General features: G+C 43.6%; 1 protein-coding gene across 3 annotated transcripts in view; it reads left to right on the forward strand.

Annotated features, from left to right (window-relative positions):
• The window catches only part of atp2b1a (ATPase plasma membrane Ca2+ transporting 1a), a 77,041-nt gene that overhangs the window by 26,371 nt on the left and 24,059 nt on the right, over window positions 1–26,611 (forward strand). For all 3 annotated transcript variants that reach the window (XM_080757459.1, XM_080757460.1, XM_080757461.1), the window contains exons 3-13: window positions 7,567–7,764; window positions 9,253–9,510; window positions 9,910–10,035; window positions 13,273–13,440; window positions 15,623–15,661; window positions 19,241–19,390; window positions 19,918–20,132; window positions 22,653–22,895; window positions 23,802–23,897; window positions 24,100–24,245; window positions 25,462–25,699. In XM_080757459.1, the coding sequence (XP_080613585.1) occupies window positions 7,567–7,764; window positions 9,253–9,510; window positions 9,910–10,035; window positions 13,273–13,440; window positions 15,623–15,661; window positions 19,241–19,390; window positions 19,918–20,132; window positions 22,653–22,895; window positions 23,802–23,897; window positions 24,100–24,245; window positions 25,462–25,699 (1,877 nt within the window). The remainder of the gene's footprint in view (window positions 1–7,566; window positions 7,765–9,252; window positions 9,511–9,909; window positions 10,036–13,272; window positions 13,441–15,622; window positions 15,662–19,240; window positions 19,391–19,917; window positions 20,133–22,652; window positions 22,896–23,801; window positions 23,898–24,099; window positions 24,246–25,461; window positions 25,700–26,611) is intronic.

The raw sequence follows: 26,611 nt of genomic DNA on the forward strand, positions 1-26,611 counted from the left end.
GGCAGTATATCAGTTAAAGGACTGTGTGTCCCTGTTTCCGTCTGTCTGACTATGTCTGTCTGTTTAGCTCTTTTGACCTATTGACCCCTGTAGATGCCGGACCATTCACACTAAGCACTCACCCATTGACCACTGCAACACGACACGCACGCGCGCACACACACGCGCACATTCTGCACCATTCACTTTGCACAGGTGCAATATTTTTTTTTGTGGTGCTTGATTGGTACAGTAGGTACCCACGGTGACTTGTGACTGTAGCTGCAATGTATCCGTTGGACAAAGGGAATGGGTGACGACAGGTAAACTGATCTTCAAGGACAGGAAAACAAAGCAATGTACTGTAGTACACAGCTGAGAGAGCCTGCTGGTCTAAGGAATAGAGTGGGGAGACATCACGACCTGTTGCTTCCATCCGAGGTAAATGCACCACACATTGTTGACTTTGACAGCTGATATAGTTTTAGTCCGTTTTTTAGTTTAGTTTTTTTTAGTTTTAGTCTAGTTTTAGTTGCCTAAATAACATAAGATTATAGCTAACTGTGTGTAGATCTGTTAAATCTACAGTTGGTTTTGTCGCCCCAAAATGTATTTTGGCAGTCCTCGATGGTGTCGTAATGATTGATTTTACACTTGGTTGCGTGCTAAAATAGCCGATCTGATGAACCAGAGTGTTTGTTCGGTAACGGGGGTCTCTCTCCAGCCCGTTTTTTGCATTTCGGGAGAGAGAACTCGTACAGGATGCACAATAAACAAGTGAAGCTGTAAGAGATGACATAATTAAATGAGCAGTGAGCACATACAATTTGTACTGGTCTACTGGATAGAATTGAAGCTGATCAATTATCTCTGCTAGGTTCTCTATCTCGATTGGATGAAATTGGTATCCCAACTGAAAATGTGTTTTGTATTTACTAAAGTAAACTAACTAAACTACTGAAGCTGGAGTGGAGTGGAGTGGAGTGTCAGTGTGGAATGTGGAGACCACTATTCTATCAAATTAAACCCATTCATTGATTTTCAATACTATTATCATATTATCTTCAGAGATTGTGTTGGATTCACGGTAATGTGCATTTTCAGTTAACCAGTTAAACCCTCAGTACTTAGAAAACATGTACTTGGTCTGCTCTTTTTCCACCCCACTACACCAAACCTCTTTGCAGAATATAGCCAATCTACAAGCTCACAACGCCTCGCGTTGTGAGCTTGTGGATCGGCTAATGTTTCCCTCAGAAAAGTGATGCTTGGGTAACGTGTTCAAGTGTCTAATATACAAACCAGTTTGTATCACAGAAAACATTTGGCGGACCCCCTGTAGTAACTACAGAGAGAGGGACCCCTGTTGACTATTACACAGTCTGCGAGGCTCCACAGAGCACTGACGACGAATGTTGAGAGAGACATGTTGTGTTGATCAGTCCAGAAGCCCCAACGGAAGCAGGCTTGTTGTCCAGGAACCTAATATATCCAACGACATATAATATCCAAGGACCGACTCCCACAAGATTCTAGATTCTACGATAACGTTACGTCACGTAAAACAGGTTGAGGCACACCTCTTGATCACAAAGCCACATTCCTCAAACGTCCGTATTCACCCACTAGCTACTAGTACCTACCCACCCACTATTCACCCACTCACTAGCTACCTACCCACAGGTATTCACCCACTCACTAGCTACCTACCCACAGGTATTCACCCACTAGCTACCTACCCACAGGTATTCACCCACTAGCTACCTACCCACAGGTATTCACCCACTAGCTACCTACCCACAGGAAGGGAGCCCAGGAAACGGACCAGGCCTAATATGCGTTTAGATATTTTAGTCATGGCGCCATGTTCATGACCAAAATGTGTCATGAAAATGTGGTCTCACTTCCTTCCTGGACTGCAAGTCACACCTCCACGCGGCCTCCCCCATCTCCACAAGGAGCTATAGGGGAAGTGCACCAAAGCATTACTGTTAAATACTATTAACATTGAGTGACTGCATATTTCAAAAGTTTAAAAAGAAAAAAATAATATTTTTTTGGATAATTTTAAAACAAACAAATCTAAGAAATTCCATGAATTAAAAAAAAAAGAATTAATTCGACCTGAAAAGTTTGAGAACCACTGCTCTAGTATTTCACTCATACATATTTCACATATCCTTTTTAAAGTTCACTAGGGGAATCACAGAAGCCAGTTTGAGTCTGGTCTGTATAGGGACGCTACGTTCAAGTAGTTCTTTTTATGTCATACTGTGAACGTTTACTTTTAATGTAATCTTTCACTTGTATCTTCCACAATAACTACTGTTTCAATAACATTTTTTTTTCTCTAACCACTTGTATGTCCCCCCCTCCCTGCCCTGTACCGGAAATGCATTTATTTATGCATTTATAATCTGACGGTTTCTGCCAGCATTGTGTGTTCCAATCTTCCAAAACATCGTCGGTGAGGAATGTGATAAAGCGCTGCCTGTTTCGACAAGGCACCGTGTAGTTTAACCCATTGAATCCGGGAAAAGCATATGTGTCACTTTAGCTATACTCTATAACTGTATCTATCCATCTCAAAGTCGGGTGTCAAAAGTAGTTAATATAGCGTTTTAACCACTCGTTTTAACCACTATTTCATACTATGGCTATTCAAAAGTAGCAGATATACTCATAGTTTGTAGATCTGCTCATTTTGAAAATTTGTAAATTTGTGCTGCTGCAAATCTTTGAATACAACTCATATGATGGGTATTGTAGGGTATGCATTCCCGATAATCATTGTTCCCAACTTGCATCGTTCCCAAGTAGGCCAGTGCCCGACGGGCACGGGTCTAGTTTTTTTTAAGAAGTTTTCTTCTGGGGGTCCCTGAAACTAAATATTATGAGATGTGGCGGTCGGTGGCCAAATGCATATAATTCAGCGAGTCCTTGACAAACGTTTGAGCACCACTGATAATAACATACATTTTTAGGATGTTAGGATTTAGAAGACATTTTTTTAGAATCGGCCTCGGGTCTTGTGTTAAGAGGAGTGTAGAACTTTGTCTTGTCAATCAGCATATCTCCCACATCCGTGGTAATGGTCTTTTTCTCAGCGTTGACGTGCTCTCCCATATCGCTGTAATTGCCAATTGGTTTCCGTGACCTCCGCCACCGGCGGCGGTCGCTTGACAGATTCTCTCAGCACAGAGACAAGGGGTAGGGAGGTAGGGACGGGGACGGGGGAGATAATGGTCTTTTCCCAGCAGGTGAGAGCGGGACACATCTCTTCTCTCTCTCTCTCTCTCTCTCTCTCTCTGTCTCTCTCTGTCTCTGCTCTCACATGACCTCCACACACGTACACAGATTACCCACATGTGATGTTACCTTCGTCATTGCCCTATACGGACTTTGTGTGTGTGTGTGTCTCCTTTAGGCCATTCTTTGGTCTTCAAGGTCCCATTTCCCAATTAACCACTTAAAGGTCCTTGCAGACTGGTGCCGCAAAAAATCTGAAAAATGCAGCCGTCTGCAGGTACCTTAGGCCTATTTATTTGAAATAATATAGACTACAAACTTTTTTTCCATACTTAATTACAGTACAGGTGCAAAGGAGAGAAATTAGCCTGAATCGCTACCCTTCAAAAAATATGTCCTGGCGATTCAGGTCAAATCTGATCGCAGCAGCTGATTGGCCATCAGCCCCGTCACTCGACAGCGTCAAACAACAAACATGGCTGCCCCCACTGTGGCGAGTCGCGACCGTATCAATCTGGCTATTAAATCGACCTATAATGTTTTGTATTTATTTATCCTTTATTTAACCAGTAAAAACACATTGGGACTGTGTCTCTTTTAAGAGTGGGAAACCTGCAACTGATAAATAGTTACTTTACAGTTTACATGCTAGTAGCGCTCGTTGGCTGTTTGTTTGGTTAGCAACCAGGTTAGCCATAGCCACATGATTTACAACAACGTCATCTGCTTTCCTACTATTCTGATCTGTTGGTATGAACCAATCGACGAAGACTGCCAATTTGACAACGCCCATTCCAGAAACCGCTGCCCAGTCTGAATAATTAAGTGAAACTAAATGAAAATTCAGACTTGAGTGTCAGCTAGGAGAGAATAGCCACGCTTAAAAAAAAAAAAAAAAAAAGTACAGCAGCACACTTGTGTTTTCACTGTCTGGAAAGCTCATATGTCCCAAAGCTGTTACTTTTCAGGATTCAAATTCAAAGATACCACTAGAAGTAGAAGCTTGTGGAACTGCTACTTTTGATACTTTTGGGTGACGCTGTGGTATGATCAACTAGGGCATCGGTTTTCAACCTTTTTCATATCGAGGCCATGCAGCCACGGACCACCATTTGATGAGATTTAGCCTAGACCCAAATCTAAAGAATATGTTGGATGTCGTTGGATACGATTTTGTCCACAATTCCATGTTGTATTGATGTGTTACCATTACAGGATAACGATCAAAATAAAAATTATTTTACGTTCTCTAATTGTGTAGACTTGTAAATTAAGTAATGCAGATGTTTTTACAATATATTTTCACCTAGAATCCATTGTCCAAAATTGGGACACCATGTTGTATGTAGTAAAGACACAGCTGCCACCTGCCATCGAGTACAATCTCTCTGATCTCCAGTAGTTCCAATCTTCATTAGCCCATTCTGGGCGGGAACCCCTTTTGGTGTTAGCATTATGTTATGCTTTAGCTATTGAAAAATAGCAGATCTACAAGCTCACGAGGTCTACGAGCTTGTAGGTCTGTTATTTTTGAAAAATCGAAGAACCACTGACATAGAAACATAGCTTTTTCAGAAAACTGTCAGGATGTAGAAGACATTTTTAGAATCTGATCTCAGGTCAGAATGAGTTAGTCTTTGTCTAAAGCCCCCCCCCCCCACACACACACACACACACACACATATGTGTGCGTGCACCTGTCCGCAGCAGTTTTACATGTGCACTCTTCTCCCCTGGCCCCCGTTTCTGGCTGCTTGCCTCTGCACAGCTCTCTCTCTCTCTCTCTCTCTCTCTCTCTCTCTCACACACACACACACACACGTGGTCCATTGGCATGAATAGGAATGAAAAGCTTGTTGCGCATCGTCAAATGTGTGAAGGCACATTTGAATGTACTGCCTTGAATGCAGAGGCATTTGAATGGAGCCATTGCGGAATGTGCTCTCTATGTCTCTCTCCCTCTTTGTGTCTCTCTCTCCTCTCCTCTCTGTCACTCTCTCTCTCTCTCTCTCTCTCTCTCTCTCTCTCTCTGTCCACATGGATGAGCGGGTCCCCAGGCAGGCAGGAATGTGTGAATGATGGTATAATGGAGTCTAAATGTGACGCTGCGTCTCCATGTGATTGGCCGCTCTTTTCCTGTGAAAATGACCTTTCATCTCAAAACCTTTATCGGCACATATACTCCCTAACCACATGAATCCCTGTTCCGGAGGCTCTGCGAAAGGAAATTAAAAACAGCTCTAGGTCTAAGAGCCCGTTGTCATCGGTTATGTTTTACACAAAAGTATAATTCGCCATCGGCCATCATTATTATTATTATTATTATTATCCTATTAGGTCAGCAATGTTCTGCCTCTGTCTACAGTGGTCGCTTGTAGGGATGGAGCTCGTTATATTGTATTGATTATGAGCTCCTTATCGATCCTGCTTATTGATCCAGGCTTTTAGAGCCCACTATTGAGCATATTCTAATATTTTGTGTTGTGTTCTGAGTCTGACGTGAGACGACAAATTCTGGACAGAAGTGGTATCTTTTCTTATTTGCCAGTTGTGAGTGACTTGAGTTCTAAAATGATGAATAGTAACTGTAACCAGTAAGACAGACAGACGCCTGGGGGCGAGAAGCCCTAGAGGGCGATGTTGTGCTGAAACGACAGAGCTTCAAGACATGGCCGGTGCGTGAGAGACTCTGGCGGTGGCGCCGCCGGCGTTCCCTGGCCAGACGGCGGTGCCGCTAGTCGGCAGTCTCCTATGGCCAAGGGTTTATGGCCATGGCCATATATATATAGCGTGTCTTGAGTGTAGAGGGTTTGATGATGTCAGGCTGACATATGCATGGCCATATATGGAGGCGTGATGTCACGATGCGTGACCACATATGGAGACGTGGGGTGACTTGGCGGACTGACGGATGTCACTAGATGTCATGATGCGTGACCATATATGGAGGCGTGGGGTGACTGATTGAATGACGGACTGACGGGTTTTCATAGTAAATGCAATAATTACTATAAAATCCCCATTTTTATAAACTGAAAATGCATATTTATTTCATTTTAACAGGGCCTTCAAATTCAGTACTTTTCTAACGGACAGAAGGCAAATGACCTTTTTACTTTTGGAATATAATATTGAAGAAACTGTTAACTGGTTAATGTGTGTACTTTCACTTTTAAAAGCGCAATTTCCCCGTTTGTTGTTTGATACCGGGTTTCAATGCACTTGCTATCGAGTTTGTAATGGTGGGCTTGGGTTTCGAGCGCCATCCCTACATTGATTGATTTATTTTCGTTTCGTGCCAAGGAAAAGCACACAAAGTTCCCAAAATCCCAACCCTCGCGGGTTTAGAAGACACCACTTTACGATCACAGCATGTTTGCATTCACATACCGGGTAACACATTCCATTACAGCACGGAATCCTACAGACTGTTCCGTCTCCTCTCCCAAGTTTGCCATATACACATTTGCCAGAACATAAACCTCCTTTCCTGAAACACAGAAGTAGAGGACAGTTTTGAGCGGTTCCTAACCGCTCCAATGACTGGCCCTGTCTGTCTGTCTGTCTGTCTGTCTGTCTGCCAGCAGTGTTGTTGAGCAGCCTGCACCGCTCAGTTCACAGGGGTGTGATTTATTTTATTTTATTTTGTATTGACAAATCTTATATCATCATATAAGTTAATTTCACCAAGTTCACAAAACAGACTCTCTTCCTCTCCTCAGAGCTAATGGTAATATTATCTGGTTATTGTTGCCCTGCTCACGAGCATGGCTGCAATACTGATGAGCTTTGGGGATGTTGTTTGTTCTAGCTGCCTGGTGACAGGCTCGCTGACCTTTTTGGTTGGAGGCCATTTCATGAGACATGTCCACAGTCTCCACAGCTCCCCACCCCACACACACACACCCCTTAGCGCCCCCCCACCGTTCACCAATGGTTCTCAAAGTGAAGGACCCCCAATTGTTATGTATTTGGCCGTTGTGACCCCCCCCCAATCTGGAGAAGATGAGAAGATTATACCGGTACGCTATTTTTGAATAGCCACCGTATAAACTGAGTGGTTAAAATGAGTGTGGCGCTATATTAGCTACTTTAGCTGGAGACCCCCTGGAACCCCCTCTCAAGGACCCCACACAGGGGGTCGCCGGATCCCCACTTTTTTTGTCTGTGTAGACCAATTGTCTACACAGACACGACTGCAATCCCGACAGCACTTCAAGTGTTTGATAAGTGTCTGACATCAACGGTATAATTAGCAGAGTTAACACATTAAGAAGAATGCCAAAGCGTGACTCATGAATACATGTTGCCCTGTCCCCTCTCTGCCTCCCCCTCCAGGTCTAAGCGGGCAGCCCACGGACATCGAGAAGCGGAAAACGGTGTTCGGGCAGAATCTAATACCTCCAAAGAAGCCAAAAACGTTTCTCCAGTTAGTGTGGGAAGCACTTCAAGACGTAACGCTGATTATCCTGGAGGTGGCAGCCATAGTTTCATTAGGCCTTTCTTTTTATAAACCTCCAGATGCCGAAAGAGAAAGTAAGCAAACAAGCTGTTATGCCTTCTGTCATTGATGATGTGATCTGCTGTTATTATTATTATTATAGTGCAGTGATTTTCAACCCTTTCCATATCATTATTTATTTATTTATTGAGCCACGGACCACCATTTGATGAGATTTTAGCCTCTCAGGCGCAAAACTTACGAACATTTTGTCCACAATTCTGTATTGATGTGGTACCATAGGAGAAATTATTAGGGCAAATTATTCTACATTCTTTTTTGTTGTTGCAATTGTGTGAATTAACTTAAATAATGCAGATGTTTAACAATAATTTAACTCTTGAGAGCGTAAAATGAAACCAAACAGACCCTTACCAACTCTTCATCATCCTTCAAGGACCACTGGTTGAAAACCACTGCTGTGGTGTGTTGGGTTGATATTATTTGTAGATACTGTATATGCTGCGAATCAAGATTTTTCAATTCCGATCCGATAATCGATACCGATCCAGCACATAATGTAAGTCTCTCTATGCAGTGTATTGCTGCTGCGTGCTGGCTAGCTGCCTGCGGCGAGCAAACACTGTTATGATCACATGGCCTCTGCATGCTGCTGGAGCCCACTGCTGGAATAGAGTGCTTGGATCGGTCATTTTCGCAGCCAAAGGTTTTCTTTTGCCGATATCGAGAAGAAGATCAGATCGTGGCATGCCTAATTATTTGTTTTTCCCAGTAGCCAAATATCTTTTAAAAAGGGGCAATAGTTTCTCATTTGAAAACACAAACGCAAAAAAAAAAGGGGGAAAAAAGCTGCATAGGCAGCTTTTCTTTCCCCCTTTTTTTGTGTCTGTGTCTTTGTGTCTGTGTTCTGATGGTGGCAGATGTTTTGTTACCTTGCTGCATGTTGTTGAAATGACAGCTCCTGCACGGTTGCCTTAGTGTCGTTCCCAGCCTTTAACTCGTCCCGGAGGAGAGAAGCCTGGTCCCGACCTAATGCCGAGAGTGTCTATAGGGGCGGGACTATATCCTATGTGTTTCCCACGGAAAACGCATATCTTTTTCAACCAATCACAACACTCGTTTCATTCACGGAGAATGTAAACGGATCTATAAAGCCTCAACGAAATTTCCTTGGCTGGTTCTTACTTCTTACTATATACTACTACTGTATCTATCAATATAGGCAGAAAACCCCCCCCAAAAACATCTTAACACATAAACGGCCAATTTCAGGTTTTTCATTCATGATGTTAGCTTGCGCTCTTCGCCAACGTATGAATGGCTCTGGGTTGCTAGGAGACCGATTTAAAACCAGAAGTGAATATGCTACATGAGCTTGTAGATCTGCTATTTTTCAGCAGCTAAAGTTTAAACTCATGGTTAAAACGGTTCAAAGCTAAGGTGACACAGATGTGTTCCAGGTCTTTGGCTGCAGCGAAAGAAATAAAATGCCGGCGTTACGTGTCAAAATGGCCCCCGCCGATGCTTCCTTCTGTTAACTCTTAATGTTCTTTTCTCTCCAGACTGTGGAAAGGCGGCGGGCGGGGTTGAGGACGAGGACGAGTCGGACACGGGCTGGATTGAGGGCGCGGCCATCCTCCTTTCGGTGGTGTGCGTGGTGCTGGTGACCGCCTTCAACGACTGGAGCAAGGAGAAGCAGTTCCGCGGACTCCAGAACCGCATCGAGCAGGAGCAGAAGTTCACCGTGGTCCGCGCCGGACAGGTCATCCAGATCCCCGTCGCCGAGATCGTGGTCGGCGACATTGCACAAGTTAAATACGGTGAGAGACGTCGTCGGTGAAATGTGCTCTCCGCAACAGTAACCACTTAAAGGGCGACTCGAGGCCGATTCGCACTTCGGAAAAATGCTCAAAAATAAAAGTGACGCACTGGGAACCACTCGAACTCGAGCATCCAAGGGAACTAACATTAGCCAAAAATAGCAGATCTACAAGCTCACAAGTCGCAATACAACGCGTTGTGAGGTTGTAGCTCAACTATTTTTGGTCAAGAGATTTCGTGCAGAGTGGGAAAAAAAGTCCAAAGTCTAGTCTAGTAAGTGGTTAAAACTTGCAGCGTCTGGAGATCAAGATGACATGGCTGGTTTTCTCTGTACATGATATCCAAAAAAGATGACAGTCATGTGGTGTATTTATTTGCGTGCGTGCATGTTTTTTCAGGTGACCTCCTACCCACCGACGGCGTCCTCATCCAAGGGAACGATTTAAAGATAGACGAGAGCTCTCTCACTGGGGAGTCGGACCACGTCAAGAAGACCCAGGAGAAAGACCCCATGCTGCTGTCAGGTGAGTCAGCATACAGTAGTTAACGGTGTTGTCATAGATTCTCTTGTAATTATCATGGTTATCATAGATTTATTATTATAATAGTTATCATAGATTGATTGTTATTATCATAGTTATCATAGATTTATTGTTGTTATAGCTAATCGTCACAATAATTTACATGTTGAAAAATGTTCCTACATTTTATTTTTTTTACATTTTCAGTCATGTCTTTGTACATTGAAGTTATTTGTCATACTGGCCCGTGCAGTTTTTTATTACAAAGCCTATAAGGCAAATGGAAATTGAATTTGCATGCGGATTGTTTCCGATGGTCAAAACGCCAAAAACACAATTTAATCGTTAATCGCAAATTAATTTGTGTGACAACCAATCGTCAGATTACATTTTGTAATGGCGAGAGCCCTAATCATAGCTATTGTTGTTGTCGGTGGAATGTGGAAGTTTCTTCCCTCAGAAATGTATTGAAACCGTTGTGGTTGTCGTTGCTAACATAATTAATTTCAACCTCATAACATTCCCCAGATGCTGTGCATTCTGACATCATGGCCTCTAACCATACGCCTTAATTAATATTCATTCTTCTTCTTCTTCTGTCTCTCTCTCTCTCTCTCTCTCTCACTGCTGCTAACTATTGTTTTACAAAGAAAATCTATTATTCTATCTATTCCAAAATCTTTTGCAGTTTTTACATAATCAACCAAGCCGATCAGTCTAATTAAACGCTTAAAGGAGTAGTTCACCCCCAAAAAATTTAATGATTACTAAATCAAAATTTACACTGTTGTCGATGGATGGTCGTTCATTTATTCCCTGCAAAGCCCAGCTGATATCTAGGGCTCAGTATTTTGTTTCATGTATGTTTTTTTTAATTTTTATTTCTTGACTATTTCCTCTTATTACCCGTGCCTCTGCTGTGTTTCATCCTCACTGCTGTTGCTATGCAGTGGTGGAAAAACTACTTGCATGTTTTACTTGAGTAAAAGTATCAATGGCTGCAATGCAGAAATAGGCCGTTACAATTAAAAGTCCGGAATTCAAAATGTACTAGTATTACTTAGTAAAAGTACAAAAGTATTGGTACTTTTTACGCACAATGTCTCATTTCAAGTTTTCAAATGTACAGTATACAAATCTTTTGAAAATGTGACTCATTGTGAGCTTGTAGATATGCTATTTTCAAATGGCCAACATACGGTATATAGCTGAAGTGGTTAATGTATGGTTATTTTGTTATAATAATCTACAATGTAACTACTTTTTTCAAACTACAATATTTGGATCCGAGATGTACTGAAGTGGAGTGGAAGTAAAAGTACTGGAAATACTCAAGTAAAGTGCAAATGCCTCAAAATTGTATGCGAGTACAGTACTTAAGTAAATGTACCTCGTTACTTTCCACCCCTGTTGCTATGACGCCTGAATTGTCCTCCCACGGGGATCAATAAAGGTTTATCTTGCCTCACCTTGTAGCTACTATACTTGTGAGGACCAAACGTCCCCATGAGTACAATAGAATAGAGCACCAAAGTCTGACGTCAATAACGCTATTCCACGGGTTCGTGTAAAGTTTTATTTGTATTATAATCCCCATAGGGTGATCTTAGTCAACTGACTGCACGGAAAAAAAGCTATTGTTACTGCTAGAAACGGTGTGTATCAAATACGAGTGACTGACTGTTATAAACGATACAGAGACGCCTCCCTGACAATATCGCCGAGACAGTCTGTTTATTTTTGGACCACAATTCTTATATTTGACCATTTTCAGATGGCTCAATGTTATTCTCAGGGCCAGAGCCCGGGCAGAGGCCTTTTGTGGCGGTTCTGGACAACCGTAGGTCCGACAGACTCGACACCAGGCACTGCTCTCCTTTTTTTTTAAATTGCATTCTTAAAATCTGTTGTCCCCACAAGTATAGAATACAAACCTGTGTGTGTGTGTGTGTGTGTGTGTGTGTGTGTGTGTGTGTGTGCGCGTTCGCAGAGCGTTCCTGCTTGTTTTGTCTCCAATCCTGTTTTTATGAAAGCCAATTGATCCTTTGATCAAACGGATTTCCTCTCCTCCACTGCTCCTCTCCCTGAGGACCGAGAGGAGAGGAGAGCTTTGTTTGTTTCACCTCCCCAGCTTTCTGCTGGTACAACTCCAACAGGGAGACATCACTGTGTGTGTGTGTGTGTGTGTGTGTGTGTGTGATTATGTACCTGCGTCTGTCTGCATGTGCATGCGTGTGTGTGTCATGGCAGCAGTATTGCTGTATCATCTCCCTGAGCTCTCCTACACTCCCCTCATCCTTTCCTCCCTGAAGGATGGAGGGAGGAAAGAACAGCATCCTCTCATTAAGGCAGACATGCTAGTCTCCTGACCTCCCTGTATCTTCCCTTCAGTCTCTCACCTCCTCAACCAGCTGTCACTGCCACGGCACCACACCGATGGGGATGTTGGGCACAGATCCCGTACCGATTTATTTTTGAGCAGGCAAATTCCAGTATTGATTGATATGAGCGCTATGTTAAAAAGGAGAAACACAACACAAGTACAAATACGTTCACTCAAATCACACGTCAACAATAGATTTATTTCCATTGTTGTTTTTGGTCTTGTATAAACAGACATAAGAACGACAAAGAACAGACATTGATCCCTAAGCCCACTCTAAAAACGATTAACGTTTTATCAGAATAGATAAATAAATTAAACGCATAACCGCACTATAAATACATGAACGCATGGCTGTGATACAGTATATAAACACGGGAGCGCCACCAACCTCTCTGCCATAAATTATGGAGCATCAAATTGATTGAATGTTTTCCCTCCAACTCTCTGTTATTGTTATTCACATGCATTTTCTTTTTAATGTCAATGCATTGCTGTATTGAACTTTAGACATTTTCCAAAAGTTTCTCGGAAAGGTTTTCATTTGTTATTGTTATTGATTCAACATTTAATTAAAAACCCACATACTTGCAATCTGTTTCTTGGTTTACCTATGATCCTAGATTACCGATTTTATGCATTTGATTTATTTCCTCATGCTTACTGTATGTCGCTCTAGATTGAGAGCATTTGCCATAATGCTGACATAATGAGTTGACATTATTCTGGTACAGTGTATTAGCCCTTCGGTCGCCTGTCGCCTTAAGGCGTCTTACTGGTGTCCCTTAAATATCGGAAATAGCTGAGGCTTTGATATCCACCGAAATTAAACCTTAAGCCCCTCCCCCTGTCTGCAGGAACCCACGTAATGGAGGGCTCGGGGAAAATGGTGGTCACCGCCGTGGGCGTCAACTCTCAGAGCGGAATCATCTTCACGTTGCTGGGGACCGCCGAGGACGACGACGACGAGGAGGAGGAGGAGAGGAAGAAAAAGAAGAAGGAGGAGAAGAAGAAACAGAAGAAGAGTAAGTGGAAAGTTCATCCCTCCCTCATCCAACAAATTAATATAGACCGGGAGTAAAAAAACGTAATCAGGACATCCCTGGTATCGAAATCGGATCAGGAGCAGAAAGGAGCACAAAATGGGAAAGTGCAACGATGCAGGGAAGAGAAGTTAATCCATTGCTGTGTTGAACCAAAAGTTTCTGGCGGAGCGCAGCAGAAGTGGTCAGAGTTCAGGGCTGAGTTCAGGCGGTAGCACCTGCACTTATTTGTGGAGGCCGAAGGAATCCGGTGAATGCAGAGTTATTTCAGGGCTGTTTTACATGAAGAGGATACCGTGGCAGCTATGTGTGTCATCTTACCCATTCACTGGATGTTTAGGAGCTAATTTTGGATACTAAAGATTGTATGCCATATCGTACTGTTAACTGTTATTGGTATGGATGGATTGTGGCCGCACTCTAAATTGTGGTTGCGAATGTGATGTCGAGGTGTTTGCCTTCTATGAAAGTTAGAATTAAATTCCTACATAATGATCGTTTATTTGCATGCCTAAAACCACAGTGTTGGTTTGCCAAGGTTGCCTCATAAGAAGTTAAAGGTTAACAAAATGTAGGTTTTAACAACATTTATTTTGTTAAAACGTCTAAGCTCTATATTCTAATCAATGCTATAGACTACTACTAAAGAAAACATTGCATGGACGCACCTGGGACGTATCCTCAGTGATCTCAAGGTCATCGGGGTTTCTGGTCTCTTGAACATCATACCCCTCACACAGGTGACCCAGCCGGGGTGATCAAGTCCCGACATACGTCCCAGTAGCTACCCTCGATCAGTCCCATTAGGGCAAGACCAAGGCCACACAATCCGTTGCTGGGACTGGGAGAACCAGATTCTGGCGCGTGGAGGGACTAGGCTCTGTGGGTTGATTCCTGTCCAGGTCCCTCCTACGTCTCACCAGGTCCACTCCTGCTCTCACCAGGCCCAGGACCTGTGCGTTGCACCAGACTCCCAGCACCAGACACTTCATTCATTCACACTAGAGTTTGTTCATTAACAGGGGGGTCTTCCATGACTCTTTTAATAAACAAAAATTACATTTTCAGGTGGGTTGCCACATTTCAATCAGGAGAGATTACCCATTTATCAGCTTAAAAATTTGCTTCAATTTCATGCTGTTGCACTTCCAATTGTGTCTGCTCATTTCTTTGTGTTGTCAAGTCCAATTTCTCTTGTTCATCCTGCATCCTGTGTGAGTTCTCTCTCTTGATTGGATGCCACTGATTACAGCAGGATGAGCCTCTTTATTATTGGTATGGATGGTAGCAGCTAATGATGAAAGTGGCTGCAGCTGCTGATGACGAGGTGTTGACCTTTTTGAAAGTTAAAGTTAAAAGTGTTTGTTTGCCAATGTTGCCTCCTTTTGTTTTATCAAATCAAAGTGATGATACATTTACATGAGTGGAAAACATGAGGATTGTAATTAGAACTACTGACCACCAGTGCTCCACGGCATAATTGCGGCAAAATCTTGACTTTTAATTATTTTATTGCTGGCAAGCAGTTAGCATTTATGAAGTAATGCCACCATACGTGTTCACTTTAAGAGTCAGAGTTTGCCCGCCCCCCACACACACACTCGCTACACACACTGTAGTATCATTGGCACAAGCACACACTGTTTACCTTTCGTCAGAAGCTTTTACATGGCGGGAGCGTTGCGGTACAATGGCACAAATTAAATCAGAAATGTGGATGGTAGAAGATCCACCAAGGACAGCTCTCCTGGATTTCCGACTTATGGACGTTTGAAAATCCTCCTTTCAACTGCTTTAAACGGTGATTATATTTTCCGTCCCAGAGCTGGAGCGGTGGGGGGCGTTACCATAGCAACCAATGTTAAAAGCTGCCGGCTCAACCATTATTTACAGGGTCCCTGGCTTATAAGGTCCGCTAGCATCCTCTAGTGGCGGGTCCGTATATATATACGGACCCGTATATATATATATATACGAAAATAATGAAGGGTGCGCACGCACACACCATCAGGGCAGATCTACAGGCTCACAACGGAGTCTGGTGTAGTGGTATACCGCGAGGATTCCATTGTTTGAAATATGCTAGTGGTTAAGTGAGAACCACTGCTGTAGTAGACCACCAATGACTGACTGTGTTTCTCTCCACATCATGTGTTCTTCACAGACAAGAAACAGGACGGATCTGTGGAAAACCGCAAGAAAGGTGAGTTTTATCTTCTGTGCATATGTGGTTGTATCGACATGCACGCACACACACACACACACACACACACACACACACACACACACACACACAGACAGACAGACAGACAGACAGACAAAGGCATGCTTAATTAACTCTGGGCTTAGCGCTTTACCTTGATCTCTTGGCCGTGGGTTAATAGCGTCTCCTTCTGCCCTTTTAACAGCGCTGGAAGTTGGTTAAAGTCTCCCACGATGACTTTGTAAAGAGCTTCCGTAGTTAAAGTGAATACTTTAATTATTTAATAAATACTTTGATTCAGCTCCTGTGTGTGTGTGTGTGTGTGTGTATATACTGTATATATGAGAGACAAAAAAAGGGACTCCTGCACATCCAAAAAGACCCGTAGGAGGTGCAAGTCTAGTTAGCAGGCATAGACCTCAAAAAAGAGAAAAACCTTCCAAGGAAGGGACTGCACACTCCAGGGAACAGAGACGGACAACTTACTGCATCAAACTTATTTTAAATAAGTTTGATGCAGTAAGTTGTCCGTCTCTGTTCCCTGGAGTGTGCAGTCCCTTCCTTGGAAGGTTTTTCTCTTTAAAAAAAAAATATATATATATATATACACATACATATATACACTGTAATGGTGTATATACACCCTAAGGGACATATTTAGGGCATAATTACCGCGTTTCTTTATGCAGTCAATTTCTAATCAAAGCGGCAGTTTTCACTCAAAAGTGACCATGTACTGATGTACAACGCAGCAGGATCAACCAGATATTACGTTTGTCACGTGTGTACAGGTGTACACACCACACAGAGACACACACCTGTGCTCCTACCTGGTGGCGTTCACTGATCTCTGCTCTCTGCGTTCCTCCTCTGAATCCAACAGTTACGTTGATTATAGACTGGTGGCGGAGGAGGAGATTAAGGCCAAAGTGCACTGCATTCCTGGGGTCACAGCATCTGCTTCTTATTAATGAATTAATTCTTGTTCTATTGATGTCCTCGACTCCCCGGTATGAATGATTCAGAGACGGCTGTAAATCACACTAGTCATTCCAACAGCGATGAAACTATGTGACACACGTGTGTGCGTGTGCTGACCAGTGACCACAGCTCTCTGGAGTTGACTCCTTCTACCTACCGTAGCCGCGGCAGAAATGGAACAGTATAATAATCCTTTAACCCGAGTGTCGGAACAGGCCGTCCTGTCTTTTCTTGTCCCTCACAAAGGGCATTAATTATGCTATTAAATGGCAAGTAGGGGAACAACATCGATTTGTACAGAAAATGAATGGTAAATGGTGCATTTTGTATAGTTCCCCCAAATTAATATGTATTTGGCCACAGACCCCCCCCCATCTGAAAATGTTTTTTGACAGGAGAGATTTGTGTTTAAAAAATATTTATGTAAAAAAATTGCAGATGTACTGTACAAACTCGAGCTTGTATATATGCTATGCTTGAATAGCCAACATATAAGTCAGGGCTATTCATCTGGCGGGGGGCTAGTGAATTATGGTGTGTCTGTGTATGGTGTGAGCTTAGTTCATTTTGTCATATTTTATCAAGTCTCTCAAATCTACAGTTGATCTAGTCGACTTTCATTTATCTCGGCGTGCCTTGATAGTGTCGTAATGCCCCATTGTTGTGAACTTGTATTTCAAGTTAAACACACATCAATTCGGAAGTCCTTGACATGAATAAGCTTTGAGAACCACTGGCGTGGCGTTTCTCCGGCGGAGCTAGTCTTCCAGCATGCTCAGCATTCTGGAGCGACCTGCTGGGACTTGCTGCTCAAGTCATTGTGCGGCCGTGTGCAGAGAAATGGCTCTGGGCTAAAATCCAATCAAACCTGTTCTCTGGCTGCAGTGTCCTGTTTGCAGTGAGACCTAATCACAACTTTACTGCCTAGTGCCTACCTGAATGTGCACCGTGGAATAATTTATTCCGTCGAACCGGGTTCTAGTTGTCCACGCCACGGGCCAGTCTAGGAGGAGGGCACTCTTTGGTGGGAGTAGCTGCTTATGGGTCTTGTTGCTAAGCGACTGTTTAAAAAAAAAGTGTAGTGCTTAAGTTCTCAGCGCCTGTCGGGGAGTGCATCAGACAACATTTACATTTCAACTAGAAATAGATGCTTGCTGCTGATGTTATGATGCAACCCTGTGTTTCTGCTGAGTTGAGGATGGGAGGTTTATTTAACCCCTTAATTTAACTCTTTGACTACCAACATTGATTCAGATGCTTGTAGGTTACTTAGTTTCCTTAAGATTCTTTATGACAATTTTTATGTATTTGGTGTATTACCATGTGGTGTTCTTGCTTACTGTAAGTTGCACTGGACTAAGAGCGTCTGCTAAATGCCTAAATTGTAACTGCCTCCGGATGCAGCACAGACTTTTATTTTTGAAGACCCCCAAATGAACCGGAAGCAAAATCGCTACGTTTTTTGCAACCACAGGTCACATTTACTATGAAATCGTAAAAACAAATCCGTCACTCAAGATTTCCATACATGGGAAAGCCCCCATATATGGTGCCCAGGTCTCGTGACATCATCAGGGATAAAGATGTCATAGTAAATGCGACCTGCTGTCGCAATTAGTCTACTTGCCAGCCCATAGAGCCCCATTGTGAACCCGTACAACCCGGAAGTTTTTATGTTAGAAATGTCGAGGCTGGCAAGTAGACTAGACGAATCCACAGAGCGCTGCCCTGTAGTTGTCATAAATATTGGCCAGCAACTCTACATCTGATCTCAAACCCTTAGATCTCCATATAAGGAATTATGTCAGAACCTGTCCATTATGGCGATCCTTCCCCATCCATCCTTCCTCTTCGATGTCTCCCTTTTGACTGATACCTGTCCATTCAAACTCTAGACTAGGAGTTCTCAACAGGCCCGAAAATTAAGGCCATGTTCAATTAATTCCATGTTGATCTGACCCCCATGCCAATAGCCAAAGCGCCAGCGCTCGCCCAGTAGTCTGCCGTCAACGAGGCGGATGCATGCACTTATTGCCCTTAGGCGTCTTACTGGTTGAAGAAGTCATCAGTAGCGTTCATATTGCAACAGCGAGGTAGCAACGATTTAGTATGAGCTGCTAACATCAAGGTTCTGTTCAAACGCCTCAATCTGAGACTCAATTCCGAGGAAAAGGGGTTTTAAGATCACAGTTACACATTTACAATGGTGGTGGACGCGGGGGGGGGGGGGGGGTCATTTCATTGGCGGACCAAAGCGGAGCCGACAGTGGCCACGCTGCTAGACGATCAGAGAGACCCGAGAGAGGAAGGCTGAATGAAAGGTTGAACGATGAATGCATGTTGTGCACGTCGTCTTGGCTCTGTTTAAACTTAAACGTACGTACCAGTGTGACGTGTGCCCAACAGTGCTTCATTTAACTCTTGAGTTTCATATTCTGTACACGAATTGACTGTAGTGTACGGTACTGTCCTTTCTTGTTTAATTTTTCTTTTGGAAGCCAGGTTAAGAGATTTTCAATAAAATCACGTTTTGTTTCAATCAAGTCGTTTGAATGGCCGTAACAATGATCACCTGTTCCTCCTCCTCTTCTCTTGCAGCCAAAGCCCAGGACGGTGCAGCCATGGAGATGCAGCCTCTGAACAGCGACGAAGGGGCTGAGGCAGCCGAGAAGAAGAACATGAACAAGAAGGAGAAGTCTGTGCTCCAGGGCAAGCTGACCAAACTGGCCGTCCAGATCGGCAAAGCAGGTGACGTGCGTTTAATTTAGACCACTGGTTCCCAAACACTCGCTGAGTCGGGAGCCACGATTGGGTCGCGTACTGATTTTTATGGGTCCCTTTGTTTATTTTTTGTTTCATATATTTAGTTATGAACCCATTTAGGACTGAGGCCGATTCTAAAAACTCTTCTAAAGCCTGAGAAAAATCTACTATTTATTAGTTCAAATATTTCAAACCTCAACAGGGGTACATGTCCAGAAGAGTTAAAACACCAAAAGGGGTTCCCGCCCTGAATGGATTAATTAGTACTATTAAAAAAATATATTTCAAGAATTTTTTTCCCAGTAAGAAATCAACGAAATATCAAAAGAACAGATCAGGTAAAAACAAAATTAAACAAAAAAGTTTGGTAACCACTGTTTTAGACAGACCACTGTTCCCAAACGTTTAATTTGGCTCCAGACCCAAATCAAAGCTATTTTTTCTTTATTTATTATTATTATTATTTATGGCATTTCAATATGACTCTCCACCCACCCATCCCCTCTCTCCAGGTCTGATCATGTCGGCCATCACCGTCCTCATCCTGGTGTCGCGCTTCGCCTTGGACACCTTCTGGATCCAGAACCTGCCCTGGGTGAAGGAGTGCACGCCCATCTACGTCCAGTTCTTCGTCAAGTTCTTCATCATCGGCGTGACGGTGCTGGTGGTGGCCGTGCCAGAGGGGCTGCCCCTGGCCGTCACCATCTCCCTGGCTTACTCTGTCAAGGTAAACATCCGGCGCGTTTAGTTCGCCGTGCTAGAGCCCGTACAGTACCTACTGTAATCTACCCAGTCGTCTGTCGGGTGGAGACATTGGGCTTTATTTTCGTCCACGCTAAAACCCCTTATTCCTAAACTTCTTTGTCTTTTTTTTTTCTATTTTGAAAAACGTTTTTGAATAGTTCAACTAGCCGATGGACATTGACACGTTGTGAGCTTGTAGCAGCAAGCTCCAAACTCGTTTGAACTGGTGGATCTACTGCTTTTGATGCTTTTGTGTGACACTGTAATAATGATCAAGTTGGACATTAATATGCCAAATGTATTCACACTGGCACATAGCCAAAGATTCACACTGAGATTGTAAACATAAAAAACACTCCCTTAAGATACACGATAAGACAAACTGTTACACATCAAAGCTACAAGTGCAAATCAGTTTTTGTTGCTATGACTCATTCTGAAACCTTCTTTGTTTTCTCATGTTGATGATACTTGTTTTTCATCTGTAAAAAGAAAATCACACCTGTGTGAACCAAGTGGTGCAACTCCCCCCTCTCTCTCTCTCTCTCTCTCTCTCTCTCTGCTCCGTTAGATTAGCTTTATTATGGATTGCGCATGCGCGCTGCCGTCCACCTCCCATTATACAGGCAGACTAAAGCTGAATAACTCCTAATCTACGGAGCTCTCCATGGTTTGGTCAATTAGCGCGATTTTCTGAGGTTTTTGCTGATAATCCGGTGGTCTAGATGGAAACATTGGTGCTTTCTAGAGCAAGGATGGCTATATTTTAGCTCGCTAGCATTGACGCTATTTATGTAGCAACAACATCCACACACGGGTGCGGGTGCGTGCGCACACCAGTGGTGCACGCGCACATGCACGGCACTACACACACGGGTGCAGGTGCGTGCGCACACCAGTGGTGCACGCGCACGCATGCGCACACCACTCATGCTCATAGACCTACATCACAAACAAACAAACAGGTACACGGACATTGCTGGATGTAGAAGTGGTTGCACCACTTAAAAAACAGCTCACTGCTAAAGCCTGTAGATACTACCATTTTCCCACGGAAGAGATTTGGTGTAGAACGAAATCCAAGAAGGGTCTAGTATAGACCAACTTGAGTATATTGGGTTTGAAGTGGTTAATGTCAATTCAACATTAGTTTCATCTCCTCCGAGACCGTTATTTAGCCTCTTCAGTTATCTACTGCAACTTCCCTGTAATGGTTTTTGTCTCGCAGTGAATCTTTGATCCGAACTGGGCTTATCGCCGCTAACCAGCTTACACTTTAGCCTATTAACGCTAGCAGGTTAAGCTGCTACCGTGTTAGCTAGGCCGTCATCCTCTCTACTGGGCCTGGTGGGTAACAGGATTGTATCCGTATCAAGGAGCTCATTGCTGTTTGCCTTCAAACACAGTGGTGTAATGCAGTGGTTCTCAAACTTTTTTCACATTAAGGAACCCCCAAATTGACCCCCATTTGAAGAAAAAAAAGAAGTACAGCAGGGAAGAGTTGTTCAACTAATTGCAGTGATTCTCAACCATTTGAACTTCAAGGACCCCCTATCTTGATATGCGTTAGGCCACGGGACCCCATTTCATACCATTTTGATCTCTGGGACCCCCAAGCTACACTGTAGTATCATCAGTCTTCATTTAACTCTGAAAGTGTACCAATGGAACCTAACAGGTTAAGTTGGTTCCATTTGTACACTCTGAATTAGAGACGCATAACGATCCATTTGGCTCCTAATCATGGGGACCCCCTGGAATCCCCCCCAAGGACCCCTTTGAGAACACTGGTGTTATGTACTGTATGCTTTAAAGGGGGACAGATATGGGACAACTCCAGATATTTGCTTACTAGTCCATGTCAATTGATCCTTTAAAAAAAAAATATTGATATGGAAAGGACTTTAAATATTACAAGTTCTACACAACTCCTGAACAATCAGCTTGTCTGGGTATAAAGATTCATGACATGAGTGGATGATGAAGTTGCTAGTTGTACATACTGTATTGACTTTACTTACTGTAGCATACTATTGGCCTATAAATGTACATTGTAAATGCCCTGGCATTCAAAACCAATTCTACCAAGTCACTCCAGTGTTGACAGTGTAATTAAATGTACAATGGATGATAATATAAGTATTGTTGTATTTGTTTATGGGGATTTTCGGGGTGGACTTCTTCCATTCCTGACATCATAAAACCTTATTTGGATGATTTCTGAATGTTGTGGGCAGGATGGGTTTAGCTGCTCAAACGCCTAATTCAAAAATGTATTTGTAACACATGAGAATGACAAATATTAACATTAGTTCGTTTTTATTTTATTTTAATTCCAGCATGTAAAATGACAGTTTCCTTATGGGATTAATAAAACTCATCGTATGAGTCACACAAGGCTAAGAGGCAACAGAAAGGGATTCAGTACAAAAATATAAAGCTTCATGACGTATGAATCGAAACGAAGGAACAACTCTTCTCCTTGTCTTCCTACGTCCTGCAGAAAATGATGAAAGACAACAATCTGGTGCGTCACCTGGACGCCTGCGAAACCATGGGCAACGCCACGGCCATCTGCTCGGACAAGACAGGCACGCTCACCCAGAACCGCATGGCCGTGGTGCAGTGCTTCCTCAACGACAAACACTATCGCAAGATCCCGGACCCGGGGAGCATCCCCACCGCCACCATAGACATACTGGTCCTGGGCATCGGGGTCAACTGCGCCTACACTACTAAGATCATGGTAGGTGTTAGAAAAACACTGCGCCTACACTACTAAGATCATGGTAGGTGTTAGAAAAACACTGCGCCTACACTACTAACTTTATGGTAGGTGTTAGAAAAACACTGCGCCTACACTACTAACTTTATGGTAGGTGTTAGAAAAATACTGCGCCTACACTACTAACTTTATGGTAGGTGTTAGAAAAACACTGCGTCTACATTACTAACTTTATGGTACTGTAGGTGTTAAAAAACACTGCGCCTACACTACTAACTTTATGGTAGGTGTTACAAAAACACTGCCTCTACACTACTAACTTTATGGTAGCCAGGTGTTAGAAAAACACTGCGCCTAACACTACTAACTTTATGGTAGGTATTAGTCAAGCCCCCAGAACGGCTGGCCAACGTTGAAGCCGCCGAGCCTACTGGTCAAAGCTGGAACTGCGACCCGCGGACCCGTGCATGTAGTGCGAGGAAACCCCGCCAACCAAAAGTTGGTGGTCAAATGCGGAAGTAGAAGCGTTCTTCCAGGTGCTTCAAAACTCCACTGAGCAACTTCCATTGAAATGAATAGCGGGGGCCGGGGCTGACGCTCCGGTCGGCCCTCTATCCTTTATGGTATTAGTGGGGGGCTAGAACGGGGGTCTCCAATGGGGTTGCAACGGTTAATCAAACTAATCTATGCAGTAGAGTAATTAAATTGTGGTGTCTATAATCATTATGTTTGCTACTGCCTGGGATAAGTGTCCAAATAGATATAAGTTTAGTCAAAGTCCATGAGCTATTTATTATGTATAAAGCAAAGCTAGAAACCATCTCACCGACTTCTTGCAAACCTGTGACTTTGCATTTTCACGTCTCTCTTTTTGTTTCCCTTTCCTACTATTGTTCCCTTCTTCCCTGCTTCCTTCCTACCCCACAGTCTCCAGAGAAGGAAGGCGGTCTGCCGCGGCAGGTGGGCAACAAGACCGAGTGTGCCTTGCTGGGCTTCGCCACTAACCTGAAGAGAGACTACCAGGTAGGGCTGCCACTATCCGCCTTAGCCAGCATTCTATCCATGACTTTCTTTTGATTTATTGAGAGACGTGTATATAGATGTAGAATATATATCAATTAACCACTTAACCCATTTAGGCCTGACCTCAAAATTAATTTACGATGGAAATAAGCAAATGAGTAATTAAATGTTGCAAACCCCCCTACTTCCCGCTGCCCACCAGGCCATCCGCAACGAGATCCCAGAGGAGAAGCTGTACAAGGTGTACACCTTCAACTCTGTGCGCAAGTCCATGAGCACGGTGCTGAAGAACGCTGATGGCAGCTACCGCATGTTCAGCAAGGGAGCCTCCGAGATCCTGCTGAAGAAGTGAGGAAACCTTTCATTTAATCTTTTATGCATTTAGTTTTTGGTTTTAATTTGACATGTTCAGCAAGGGAGCCTCGGAAATCCTGAAGAAGTGAGCAAACCTTGCATCGCATCATGTGGCATAGGGTTCGGGCCCTCGCGGGTGGTGCAGTGGCTAAAGTGACTGCCCACCACCGCGGAGGTCGTGGGTTCAAATCCGGCTTTGTCTACATTACACAAACACAATTGGTGTGTGGGGGAGGGGAGGGTGATATCCTACAGGCTGGGGCGGCACCTGTAGCGTTGGGCTCTGTGTCCTCCCGGTGGGGGCTCCCCCCTGGCATGTGAGTCAACAACTCAACACACAAACAAATGTGTGTTTGGAGGAAACATCTTTTGTGACCAACAAGACTGGCATAACATCTAAACTGGGGAAAAATTGTGGGGAGAATTATTGTTCCCTGCCTGGGTGTCAGACACACACATACTCATCGTTTATGTGTTTAGATCTGGCGTAACCTATACATTGTTTAACCTTAAATCTCATATAGCAACACATTTTTGGAAAAAGTTTTAGATATTGACCTTTTAATGACATGCACACAATTATTGGGACGCCATTTTTGCAATGTAAAACAAAAAGGTAATTTCGGGACAGTCAAGCTACTAAGCTGTCAGTAATTGTTGTGGCTGTCGAGGCTTCAAAGCAAATGACGCGTGGAACGGCTTAAGAAGCTACTGGGATGGGCGTCCACGGACAAATACATATCAATTTGGGGGTCCTTGACATGAAAAAGTTTGATAACTACTGGTGTACACCATATGTCCTGAAAGAATACCGCTCACGTACTTATGTGTTTAATTCGCCGTATTCCGTTTCTGGGAAATTGAGGCAGCGTAGAATATTTGATTAAAATGCGGGTTACGCGTTTTATGGAGTCAAACTGTTAAGGTAGGATTTATAAACTCTCACAGTGTAATCCAAGGAGGACTGCTCTGAGGAGATTTATTTTCTGGTTGATATAAAAACTAAATGGCGAAACGCAGTCAGAATTGAGGATTTTCTCAAGGAGTAGGCCTGTCACAATTACTACATACTGTAAAATACTATACATCTAAAACCTCACAACACACATCCATGAGCTTTTAGATGTCTAGTACTTTACAGTATGTACTATGAGAAAATCCTCAATTCTGACTGTTTCCTCTTCCTGTGGCTGTCCCGTCTCCCCCCCAGGTGCTACAAGATCCTGACGGCCAGCGGGGAGTGCAAGGTGTTCCGGCCGCGCGACAGAGACGACATGGTGAAGAAGGTGATCGAGCCCATGGCGTCGGAGGGCCTGAGGACCATCTGCATGGCGTACCGGGACTTCCCCCTGTCAGAGGGCGAGCCCGACTGGGACAACGAGAACGACATCCTGTCCGGGCTCACCTGCCTCTGTGTGGTCGGCATCGAGGACCCGGTCCGACCGGAGGTGAGTCGTATAGCGGGTGGACGGAACGCGGCCCGAAGAATCCCCTTCTTCTCCCCGTGACATTTAGGTGACTCCGATGCAGCGTTGATCTCCTCGAGTGAAATCCTGGTCTCTAAACTGCCTCCCCCTGGCCAGCCGGGGCGCCTGATGGAGGGGAAAGGAACTGGTCGGAATAACGTGTTCCTTCCACTCGCTACGTCCGGCTGGGGAAACTCCCCCCTCTGTCAGGTGAAAAGAAGCAGCTTGGACTCCTCATGCATAGAAGGAAGCATGAGATCAGTCCGCTGCCCCCCCCCCCCCCCAGGTTGGCAGAGGTAGTGTAGCGCTAAAAATTGTCCAGGGTGCCGCGGACTCTGATTTTTCAAAAGTAGCAGATCTACAAGCTCATAGATAAAGTGGTATTAACATCAATATGTATGGTACAATCCATATCGACTCGTCTCGATGCTGTATCTACTGTACAGCTATCTGCTGTCCATGGCTACAGTTACATCAGGCTCCCTGGCATTTGCTGAAGTCAAGATTTACAGCTATTTTGCTGTAAACACAAAGAGAACAAGGGCAATGCCACGGTCTATGACATCACAGGCCTTAAATTACTCGTACGGTACCTTCTAAGTCCCGACTTAGAAGGTTTTCAAAGACACTTGTAAAAGAGACTTCAGTCTCAATGTGGTTTTTACTGGTTAAATAAAGGTAAAAAAAACCTCAAAACAGAAATGATTGCTCATGATACAGTAACCCCGAACCTAACAAACACCTTTTTGATAAATATACAAGATAATGACTTATCTAGGGTGAAAACCTCATTATGTCCAAAATGGTTACTTTTCAGGATTCAAATTCAAAAATGGCAAATGATCAAGTTAATTTACAAAAATAATAATATATATATATATATGGTATATGAAA

Source organism: Protomyctophum bolini (genome assembly GCF_963924005.1).
Source record: "Protomyctophum bolini genome assembly, chromosome: 23".
Classification (NCBI taxonomy): domain Eukaryota; kingdom Metazoa; phylum Chordata; class Actinopteri; order Myctophiformes; family Myctophidae; genus Protomyctophum; species Protomyctophum bolini.